A 12,394-nucleotide genomic window follows, 5' to 3' on the forward strand; every position below is an offset into this window, starting at 1 on the left:
GCGAGGACCCGTACTCGTAAGCATCCTACCTGTGGATTCGAACACACCCGCTGACTGCTCTTTCACATAACCACGTTCGGCAGAACAACTTCCGGTTCAAAAGGCCAACGGATCCATCATCCAATCAGTGATGCCTGTTGTTACAGCATTGGTACCTACCTTTTCCGGTTTGTGTTTTGTTTTTGTGGTTTTCAATTTGTTGTGCGTTTAGTGATTTGTTTTTGTGTTTAGTGAATTTGTTGTTGCGCTTTTCAATTTGTTGTGCGTTAAGTGATTAGTTTTTGTGCTTAGTGATTTTTTGTTGCATTTAGTGAATTTGTTTTTGCGCTTTTCAGTTTGTTGTGGGTTTTGTCATTTGTTTTTGCACTAAGTGATTTGTTGTTGCGTTAAGTGATTTGTTTTTGTGGTTTGCACTTCAGGGTCACCGTAGATGTGGGCTTTTATTGATCAGACTTTATTGTCTGGGACATCCCACCATAGCTTGATTGGATTGAAATTTGGGGAATTTGGAAGCAAAGGTAATTTGGGTTTTTTCAGCCATTTTGGCAGCATGACAGTGGTCACAATGTTATGGCCAATCAAAATGTAAAAAGCATTTCAGAAACTGAACTAAAGTCTTTAAAAAAAGTAGCTTCCCGCAGGTCTCTGTGAGTCTTTTTGTCCTTTTTTATATTACAAAACTTTTTTTAAAAACACTAGATTACATTTTTATATCTCTCATTTATTGTTTTGTTCTGTCACTGACCTTAAAGTCTGCCTCCCACCTCCTCATGATGTGCCACCACTGCCTTCAAGAACAACTGGGAACTCTGAATACAGAATCTCCATCTTGGAAAATTAAAATAAACAAGATAACTCATAAAAACTTAATTTTTACTAGACAGTAACTTTGGTAAAGTTCTCTCAAAAGACTGCTCACATTAAAATTATAAAAAAATTTTACTTTTTTATATTCTCAAGGTCAATCATGAATAGCTTCACGAAGTACAAATGCAGCACTGCTCAGCAAGATAAGGGGCAAAAAGGCGTGGGCAAGATATTCTTATTCTACAATGTACAGGTTGTCTTTATCAAATTGTTTTCAGGGAATTTTTACTAATTTTGTTTACAAAAATATTCTACGTTGTTTCTCCAACAACTGATATTACACACATTAATGTATTTTACATTACACATACAAAGAACTGAAGCCAACATTGTCAGTGGATCTGAAAGCATCGTGTTGCCCTATGTCTTTTTAATGCCAACATAATCATGTCAACTTTATATTTTTCCATGGAGATCCCTAACAATTGTGTCAAAAATAGCAAGTGAGACATGAAACCCAGTTTAATTTTCAGGGAAGTCCGTTCCTAGATCCTGATGGCAGAAAATATCTTTAGCAAAGAAAAGAAAAGCAAGCTGTGTGCAGTCATGACTGCTTATCAGTGCTGTTGTCATACAACTTAGACCGCTGAAATCAGGGTCAGAGAGTTGGATCAGAGAAAGGGCATTTCTATTTAGACTCACAATGTAATTAGACACATGTAGTGCATGAACATGTGGTAAAGAAATGTGAGTAGATCTTAGTCTCAACAGTTTAGTCATTTAATTTAGTTTTTTGTTTTATCAAAATTTCTTGAATGTTTTTGGATTTGGTGCATTAACCCTCCCACTGTCCTAATGGGAGTGACCCCGCGAGGAAAGCTGACCATTGAGCAGGGTTGATGGTTTATCCCTTTGGTCCATGTGGCAGGGGTGAGGAGTGAGCACCACCTCACCCCTGCCACGTGGACCTCAAGAGATACACCATCAATCCTGCCCAATGGTCAACTTTCCTCGTGGGGTCACCCATAAAGACAGTGGGAGGGTTAAAATGAATTCTGCAGACATATAGAGCTGCAGCAGCACATATTTTATTCCACTCTGTAGTTGAAAAGTGAACATACCAATTATGTTCTACGCACTTAAAAAATTGGATGACAAGGAAGTAAAATTAGCTTGTGTTAAAACCTGCTAGTCACTGCTCATATCTTCATTTTTTCATCAATCTAAGTAGCAAGTGAATGAATAACAAAGTGAACAAAAATAACTATGCAATCCGATTAACGAGCACCTGCTAAATTAGATGTAATCATGTTGAGTATGGGTTATAGAGTTTCTCATTTAGGTAAAGTTCCCAGAACAGCAGATAGTAAGGGCTTTTCAAACGTGAAGCAATGCTGTGCTGCTTAAGGGCCAGTGACTCAGGCCAAGGCAGTTAAACTCAGCTTCCAAACTCAGATGAAATAGTTAGATTCCCGTATTTAACAAAACAGGTTTTTGAAAAAGCTGCAAAGAAACTTGCAATCTTGAGGTTTTATTTTATTCAACATGAATAAATGTTTTTAAAAATGTGGATCACTCGTTCAACCAATACATTTTCAGTGGTCTCTTGTAGGAATAAATGTCTTGTAAGTCGTACTCTGGGAAAACAAAGTTCTGGTGTACCATTTTCAGGAACTAGTAGTGATCCATATCAGAGCTGAGCTTCAGACAGCAGGTTTCGGAATCTTATTTCCTGATATTTGGACATCTCACCTTGACCTGGATAACAACAACAACGTAGTTCTACCACTGACTCAGTTGGCTCTGCCATGTTGGTGTTTACTCTACGCAAATAACACAAGCCTGGAGGAGTTCTGCTGTGTGGTGGGGTTGCTAATGCTAAAAGTTAGCTTCTACTTGCTGAGGTGTTCTCTTTTGTTTCCTTGACATTAAAACAACAACAGCTTTCTCTGTCATGAGCCAAGATGGGTGAGTCCATGAATGTATAATGACAGTGTGAAATAATCCTAGAGTTTCCTCGTCATAAAATGAATACATTTACAGGCGAGGTTCACTGAGAAACATATAATACTCATTTATTTTTTTAAAGATCGGTCACTCTGAGTTTCATATGCAGGCTGAATGTAAAAACAGTCTTCTACCCCTATTTCCTGCATTAGCCTATGATAGAAAATAGTTTAACACTTGGTTCAAAAAAGAAACACAGATCTATCTCGCAAAGTAAATTTGTATTCATGGACTCACCCATCTCAACTTGGACGGGGAATATTGATGTTGATTTAGTCTCCTGCAGCAGACCCTGTCTCAGCTAGTAGAAGCTACCTGTTAGCATGGGAAGCTCCACAATATGGTGGAACACGTTCAGGCTTGTGTCATTTGTTGAGATAAAACATCAACATCGTAGAGCAAAAGGAAGTGGTGCAAGAGTAGTTTTGTTTTTAGCCAATCAGAGGTGAGATATTTGAATATCATGAATATTAATGCATAACACTCTTGATCCTGCTGTGTTTTGCCCCTCTCGTCCGGCTAACTTCTACTTCCTGAAACAGGAATGCAAGAACACATTTTTTTTCCTCACAGAGAGTGACTTTCAAAGCATTCATTTATACTAGAGACTACTGCATATGCACCGCAACAAGGAGTGTATGCCCTCTTGAATATAATTAAAAAATGTGAAAAATAACACCATTATTAACTGCAAAACCAAGATTGCGCATTCTTCATCCACACTAACGTTACTTGAAGATTTCAACATAGCTTTTAAAGTGCAGAGTGTGCAATCAGACACAAATATGCCTGAAATTTAGACTATTTCAGCTGCAGTCAAACAACAGTTCTTTATAATGACATAAATCCAAATCAAAGGTGAACGCTCTCACTTTTTGAACTTGTAACTAAGGAAAAAAACTTGCCAAAATTGTCACTTGTCAGGCTGATACTTTAACGTTTAGCAATCCTTCAGGCATGTTTCACACAAGAAAAGTTTGTCAATTGACATTTGTTGAATATGCTCATAACACAATGTTGCACCTAGATTAAGATTTTCAAGATAATATTTGGGGGCTTTTGTCTCGCAGGACTGGCCTAAAGTAAGAGAGAGCAGGCTGGGGTGGTGGTAGATGATTGGTCAAACATCCTGGCAGAATTAGCAGGCATTAGTTGAATTTCCATTATTCATTAAAATTGTGAAATCTCGACTTTCTGGAAGGAGAGATTGATTACATTTAATACACATTTACAATCACCAGCATCATAATCCACATTAAATGAATCACTAACTGCATGAATCTTTGCTATGACTCATGTGGGTTTGGTGAGTTTGTGTTCGAATCAATCTTACATGGCCACAGGGTAGCAATGGTATTTGATTTCTGTGTCAGAAGTAAAGAGATTCGTCTTTTCTGTCTTTACCTTGGACGTTTTACCGAAAACCTTTTTGTTCCCTCAGGTGAAGTCAATGTAAAATTTATAAAAATCGACCCCGATGATCTTAGGATGACTTTTGACCCAAAGGTACAAGGAAAAAGGCCAATGAGAGGCCTTCAACCTCACTCCTTATTCCAAAGACCTCAAAGTGACCCCAAGTTCTCACACAGTGTTTCATTGGCTGCATTTATATAGCATGAACACATTATACAATGACCATGAGTCCAAGACGGTTACAATTGTGTGGCATCAGTCAAAGCACCAGGATGCCAATTACCTTTTACGGCCGTGTGCCATCACTAATGCCTTTTCTTTGACTTTCACCTTCTTATGTGCCTACAAAGTGCAGAAGAAGAGCAAGAATGAAAGCAATAGCAAACAAAGGTAATGAAAGGTTAGAATAAAGACAGCAGCCAATTGGAGGACTTTGATGAAAAAGGAAATGTGATAAATAAGAGGAAATATAAGAAAAGGCAAAAGGAGGTGACTAAAAAGTCTCATGCGAAGATCACAAAATCAGGGGCAGCTTGGATTATTAAAGATGCCCACAGTTCACACCATCTGTCACTTTTATTTGCCATGCTTTTGTAAGTGGGTAAACAATGTTTACACATAAACACTCTTGCTGAGCTTTAAGGGCTCTCAAATTGTTCCTCAAAGAGAGATTTCACGTCATTCATAATGATTCCTTGGTTCGGTCATTTTCTTTATACCGTTTCTACCCTCTGGTGTATTGGTGGGTAGATGGCACACACACACGCACGCACGCACGCACGCACACACACACACACACACACACACACACACACACACACACACACACACAAAAGCTGTAACAGACACCAAACAGTCAAGTCTCTAGTTCTTCTGACTTAGAGTTCTTTGAACAGTGTTGAAAAAGTGGAACATTTATTAAAGTCTTATGGGAATACTGGGGGAAGATTCCCCGAATGCATTTACTGGAATAGGTTTATCTGGTACCTATGTTTTAATGGCATTCTGTTTAGACAGCTGATGGGTTAGGGTTAGGACTGGTGACCTATTAAACAATTATTGGCTGATTGGAGATAATAAAAGGGAATCTGATATTATGAGGATGAAAATAATGTTGAGGATAAATAAAGAATTTGATGATACATTTCCATCAAATATATACTTTATTGAAGGAAAACTTCTTGCAGTTTTCTGTCTCTAACAACCCCAGGGAAATATTTGCCTTTTTTCATTGAATGCCATATTCCATTACACATTAAGAAATGATGACATCCTGTCTTGTTCTTTTTTACCAACATCTCATTATATTTTGTTACACATTGTATGTTTTAATAATGCTATTATACAAACGGCTCAATTATGTTAAATATTCAAAATGTCTCTGAGTGCCGTGGTATTTTTATTCACCATTAACCTACATATATTCTTTACCTTTCATTAATGGAGCGTTTGCACATGTTAAAATCAATCACAGCTTCTTCACTAATGCAGCCCATTACAGAAGCTGGCTTTTAGACTCTGGGTCGATAACAAGCCAGACGCTCTTTGCCTTGTTTGGCCAAAGAACACAATGTTCATAATTTCAGAAAATAGTGTCAAATGTTTAACCTTTTTTTAAATCTTTTTTTTCCACACCACCCTGAGAAGGTGGCAGTGTTTCTGATAATTTTGTTTTTAACTGTTAATTATTTGTAAGTCTTAATGTAAAATAGTTTTATGAAGGAGCAAATTTTATTTATTTTATATTATACTCTGGGATTTATAGTTTGAATGTGGTACAACCTCAACCCAACACAATCACCACGTGTATGCTACACGTTTGAGCAAAACAACCTCCTGTAGCCTTGTTGGTTCTGCATTCTGGGATATAGGATGGTACACAACTGTCAGTAGGTCCTAGCTAGCCATAAAAGAACCCAAGGCTTGCGTGGAAGCTAAACAAGTTTTAAATCAGAGCTGAATAGATTTGTCAGCTATGCTTGAGGAGAAGGTGTCAAATAGCTTCTTTTCATAGGCAAAAATGTTGGTGGTGGTAATGCTAAGTGCTACTCCTAACTTGTTGGTTCAAACATGTGGGGTCAAACCACCGATAGATCCATATATTTTATATTGCAAGTTGTACACAGCTGTACACAGATTTTCTAGCTTCTGGCAGTGTCACACGGCCATTTGGGGTAAACTGACCAATCAGCATGCATTCAATATTCATGTCCTCACCAAGTGGGCAGGGCAAACTATTTCCCTTGTAGGGCTTTATTATGGGGTTGTATTCAGCCATTTGTCAGGGCCCCTGGGCCATTTTGAGCCTCATTAATGTTTCATATGCATTATAGATTCTGATAGATCAGTTTGCTATTGTAAATGAAATGTTCTAAAACCCCTTTAATACTTTGACAACTAACTATAACACTCAAATATCTCTTGAAATGCAGTTGATATAATCAATCAGAAAGACTAGACACTCCACCTTGTGTTACATTTCTAATCTAATTTATTTTTTATACTTTTCAGGTGCAGGAGTGGTTATGTCTCAACTGTCAGATGCAGAGAGCACTAGGAATGGACATGACCACGCCACGCTCCAAGAGTCAGCAGCAAATCCACTCCCCTTCTCATCCAACCAATCCTGAACTCAAATCCGATGCTCCAAATCAGCCCGCACCCCAAACACACACCCCTCCTCAGGCACTGCCTCCAGCACAGATCCATCCCTCTCCTGGCCCTACCAAACAGGCTGGCCCAGCTGGCCCTGGTCAACAGCAACAACGGAAACTTCCTCCGGGGGCAGTCCCTCTTCCCGGCATGGCCAAGGCCCCATCCCAGCCTGATTTATCCCGAGGCTCGCCTGCCCACCAACCCCAGCAAACTCGCCAGGACCAGACCCGAAGTGCAGGCAGCTCCCCCTCACGACAGCCTCCACCCCCAGAACAGACTTTTGGAAAGTTGTTTGGTTTTGGTGCATCTCTTCTTAACCAAGCCAGCACTCTCCTTTCAGAGACAACTCAACCCCAACAGCAGCCCCCAAAGCCAGCTCCTAAACCTGGAGGGCCGCCTGGTCTGGGACCTGGAGCAGGAAAACCTTCAGGACCACAACCTGGCCAACAAGGGCCTCGAGCCCCTGCTCAGCACCAACAACAGCATGCTGCTCCAGACTCTAAGCCTAAAATCTGCTGTCCCCTCTGTAAAACAATTCTCAACGTTGACAATAAGTCAGAGGAACCCAATTACAACACGTGCACACAGTGCCACTCCCAAGTGTGCAACATGTGTGGATTCAATCCCACTCCACACCTGGTTGAGGTAAGAGTAAACCGATCTGTTTAAAAGTGTTTGCACACCTCTGTTGTCACTTGGCTTCCCGGGGCTAGAGGCTAGGAGGGGGATCTGGCCATCTGGCTGGGGTCTGGGTGGTGGGTCGCTTTGCTCGGCGTTGGGCGGGGGAGCCTGCTCATCAGCACCCCAGCAGAAAGGGTCGAACTCTGGGAACCAGTGATGGTTGTACCCAGTGTGCAGCAGTACCGGGACCAGAGTGAATAGGGTGTGTATGGGGAGTATGAGTAGGTGTCTGGCATGCATTTTTGTGAGTCTTAGGTTGTATGTGCGAGCATGAGGGAGGCAGTGTATGACTGTTTGTGTATGACTGTATATGTCAGGTGGGGCCTTTGACTCCTCCCTTCTCCTGGGACTTCTTTTGATGATATACATCTTCGCCCCCCCTCCCCCGTCACACTTGGTGTGGAGTAGGGCTGCACGATATTAGGAAAACCTGCGATATTTGATAACAGTGCTTAATATTGCGATATCGATATTACTTGCGATAAATGAACAAATACTAAAGTATGCATTGTTGATGTCGTCTGGCGTGTGACGTCTGCTCTGGGTTCAAAGCAAACAAAAACTTATGCATGAATTCCATTACAACATGACATTTTTATTGAAAAAATATGCAGCTGCACCTGCTACTGTATTAGCAGCAAAACAACAAACTGCATGCATGCAGTTTCTCAGTGACTATAACATCACCACCACCATAAAACTTTTTCTGATGCTCCAAATACAGAAAAACATCCCTTACCAGGTTTTTTTGAAAAAAAAAAAAAAAAAAAAAATCTGAAAGTAAGTTTAAATGTTAAATAATAGTTAACATCACTTAAATGCAACAGCAAATTCTCTCATTGTTACTGAACATTTTCTCCACTTATGTAGTTATAAGGCTGTTGCTGCAATGGGAAAGTGAACTGTGCTGGGCCAAACTAGGAGAATATTAAGATTTTTTGAGGGAGAGAAAAACAACTGTCTACCTTTCAGAAGGGGAACTGGCAAAAAAAAAAAAACTACGTGGAAAATATGTGAAAAAGTTTGGTTTTAACCCCAAATTGAACAAGTTTACCCAGATCTTAAAAAGCAGCTCAGATGATGAAACTGCAACTATGATTCTGATAACAAGCTAACAAATTGAACTAGCTCCTCTAAGATAACCGGCTAGCAGAGCTTCTGACTGACAGTTTATGTGCAGCAGCAAATCAACTATCCTAAATAACAAGGTTGTAAAAGCTCATAAATGAAAAATAACTTTGATGTGTGGGGGAACGTTTCCAGGCCCTCTTTAGCAGGTTGGGACTGGGAGGAGAGTGCTGTAGTCTTTTAGCTGGAAGCTAACCGGAGCCTGGGGCTAACATCACCACCCGGTGGAACACTAGCGACATGAAGGTGGGTTGGTTCACCGGCACGTGTCGGAGTCAGCCCGGTAAAAATGATTAACGACACAGAGCGGACTCACGTTCACGTTTGAAAGCAGCGCTGATTCCAGAAACCTCAGCACAAAGTGCGTTCGTTGCTCTGTGCCAGCATGACGAACAAGGGAACGGTGCTGCTAACTCAGTTCGGGTGCTGCTTTCCATCCTAAGGGTCTACGTAGGGGGTGGGCGTATTACGTGAATGGACCCATCTGATTGGCCGCATATCGGAAGGGCTACATTTGATTGGTCAAATAATACTTCCGCGTAAAAAAACAGAGCTGGTTTACAAAAAGTTGATGTATGACATGGATGGAAATGTTTGAACCAAACATTTATTGCCATTTTTGACGTGCTTTGCGATGTGCCTATCGCACGTCCTGTTATCCCGATGATGATAATTTTTCGATATGTTGTGCAGCTCTAGTGTGGAGTGTGGTGCCTTGGTCTGCCTGAGTGTTCGTGGCTCCCGGGTAAGGGGGTTTAAGATTTTTAGCATCTGCCTGATTAATCCTGGTGGCTGCCTGGTGGGATCTGGGTCCCTGGGCTCTGCTGGGTCCCCGGCGGTGGTGGTCACCCCTAGGTCCCGGGTCGCTGGGTTCTGGGCTCGGCCGACTTGAGGGTGGAAGGTTGCGGGCAGGCCTGTGCGCTTGCTGCTGGTACTCCCCGGGACTCTGCTGGCTGCTGGTTGTGGCCCCCCGGGGCAATCCTCTGCGCCTCTCGAAAGGGGCAGGGGCTTTTCTGGTTACAGTCTCCCTGGGGTCCCTGCGCTCTGGGGCAGCTTCTGGATCTCTGAGACTTGGAGCTCCCTCCATCTCCAACACATCTTTGGGGGGCAGATCTGTGGCCCCTTACACTCTCTATTGGGCGCTCCTATAGAGAAACCTTACATATACAAGCGTGGGTACACACACAGGTGCTCACATGGTGCTCTCATAAGTATGAACTTGGGCACGTTCAACACATGTCGGCTGTGGCTGGCACTTAATGCACTGTGATTTATTATCGTGATTGTTCAGTAAAACAATGTTTTTATATTTCCCCATCAGGTTGACGCAGTGATACCTTGCTCCTGTTGTATTGATGTGTGTCCCTTTTCCTTTTTTTTCTCTCTCTCCTTTTGCAGGTCTAGAAGCAGACTTGTTCATCATTGATTGTTTGTTTTTGTGGAACCTCCCCCTTCCTTTTGTCTCTTCCTTTTGTAGAGTTAGGTAAATTGAGTACTTTAAGAGCTCAATATATATTACCTCTACTTATGACCAATAAGCTGGGATACTCTATCTAAATATAGAATATCACCTTACCCGGTCTTTATTGTGCTTTAATCAGAAGATTCTAGGATTCTTCATTCATTAGGGGATTGTACACACTTCGTTTTGATTCAGAAAAGAGTCAGGTTTATAAAAGTAAGAATTTATTTTACAAACAATTAAAACATGACAAGTTAACTAAGCATTTACTGTGATGGATGGAACTAGATGTGATGTATGGACCCTATGTGTGAATGAGATGTTAGTCAGAACTTCCGTATCTGGGAGAGCTGAATTCTGGATGTAAAGGAATTTGGTTTGCGTTAAGCTATGAGTTGATTATAATCAAAAACCACATCAGACGCAATCTCACTGTGTTCTACGTACCCAAGTGGAGATGCCCTTTTCAGATCTGAGATGTTGGGGGGGGGGGGGGGGGGGGGGGGTTGGAGGCCCCCAGGTCCATAGATTAACTGCAGTACAACCAGGTCAGTCCAGAGTCATCTCCAGGTAACGACAGTTGGAACTAGTTTGTGTCTCAGGAATAACTCTTAAGCAGTTGAACAAATCAGCTTGTTCTGCAGGAATGATTTTGTTGTATCAGCTTCGCAGGTGCAGAAAGGTTTTGATGACGTGTCAAAAGCTTTGGTGGGTTAAAGAGGTTTGTGCTTCAGGTGACCTGCCTGAAGCTTCTCTAGAACTGAAGAATCACCAGAGTGATATGGTTTTTATGTTCTCATGTTATGATTGTGTAGCCAACCAAAGGTTGGCAAGTTTGAGAATATTACCAAGAATCTCAGAAACACGCCTTCTTTGATCTGGAGGCTCTGATCTGGGGCAAAGGCTAATTATGTGTCATGGATTTAACTTTACCTTACTTTGCTCTTGCGTGAGTGCAAATGTTATGACCTTGTCAAGTAAATATGCTGATACATATATCATTGAGCACAGATTAATGAACATTTCATTATTTTATAGTTATTATAAGTAGCAATGAACAAACTTTTATTTAATCATTATCTAGCCTGTAAATTTTAGAAGTTCATATTTAATTTTAAAAATCGTCTTTCTTCTGTTCTTCTGTGAGCAAGGAGGCAGATAAAAGGGGTACTCTGTGAGGGACCTTGGAAAGAGCAGGATGTCAATGTTATGATTTCGTTATCCCTGTCAGAGCTGCAGGCTCTGAGCTCCAGCTGGTGTGAGGAAGGCAGGCTGATTTAAAGGGAGCACGTGCAGTCTCGTGTCTCCTTTTTGACCAGATGTTGAATGGTCAAACAGTACCTAAACTGACCATTGCTGGACGTTACACTTTCTCTTTCACCTCTGTCTCCATGTCTGGTCCGAATTACAAGCATTCAATAAACAATAACAGTAAAGTTTTGAGTATCAGGTGTGACATTAAAAGCAGAAGTTTTGATGCTTCACCAGAGAGTAAATCTGTATGGCTTGTCACCAGCATCCAGATATTAATAAAATTCACCGGCCAAACAATACTCTGCCCCCACACATGTGCTCTACTGCTACTTGTAATGCCCTTCTTCTGTTCTTCAATGAAAAAATAATAAACATTCACCGTGCAATCAACCAAAGCATCCCCCCTACCTCCCCATATGATCCTCCCGAACCAACAGTTATTTTCCATTTTCCAACTTCCCAGTGATTCTGAGATATCAGATATTATCCACAAGTCAAAGCCTTCTACCCGCCTTCTCGACCCCCTTCCCACGGCCTTGGTTAAATCCTGCCTCCCCTCCCTGCTCCCTCTCGTCTCCGCTCTCATACATGCATCCCTTTCCTCCGGTATTGTTCCCTCTATCTTCAAACTGCTGCAGTTACTCCAATATTTAAAAAACCTGGTTCGGATCCTAACATTTTTACTAATCTCCGCCCCATCTCCAACCTACCCTTTGTCTCCAAAGTTTTAGAAAAAATAGTCGCTACCCAGCTCCACACCCATCTGACACTAAACTCCTTCTATGAACCCTTCCAGTCCGGTTTCCGCCCACTTCACAGCACAGAAACAGCCCTCCTCAAAATAACTAACGATCTCCTCATTGCTGCTGATTCCGGTCTACTATCTGTCCTGGTCCTCCTTGATCTGAGTGCAGCCTTTGACACAATATCTCATTCCATTCTCCTCCATAGGTTATCGTCCATCGGCATTGCTAACATCCCACTTCA

At 41.5% G+C, this 12,394-nt stretch overlaps 1 protein-coding gene across 5 annotated transcripts in view; it reads left to right on the plus strand.

Annotated features, from left to right (window-relative positions):
• bsnb (bassoon (presynaptic cytomatrix protein) b) overlaps window positions 1–12,394 on the plus strand; it is a 118,854-nt gene that overhangs the window by 31,992 nt on the left and 74,468 nt on the right. For all 5 annotated transcript variants that reach the window (XM_015958801.3, XM_015958802.3, XM_015958800.3 and 2 more), the window contains exon 3: window positions 6,739–7,527. In XM_015958801.3, coding sequence (XP_015814287.3) covers window positions 6,739–7,527 — 789 coding nt within the window. The remainder of the gene's footprint in view (window positions 1–6,738; window positions 7,528–12,394) is intronic.

Source organism: Nothobranchius furzeri, chromosome 3 (genome assembly GCF_043380555.1).
Source record: "Nothobranchius furzeri strain GRZ-AD chromosome 3, NfurGRZ-RIMD1, whole genome shotgun sequence".
NCBI lineage: Eukaryota > Metazoa > Chordata > Actinopteri > Cyprinodontiformes > Nothobranchiidae > Nothobranchius > Nothobranchius furzeri.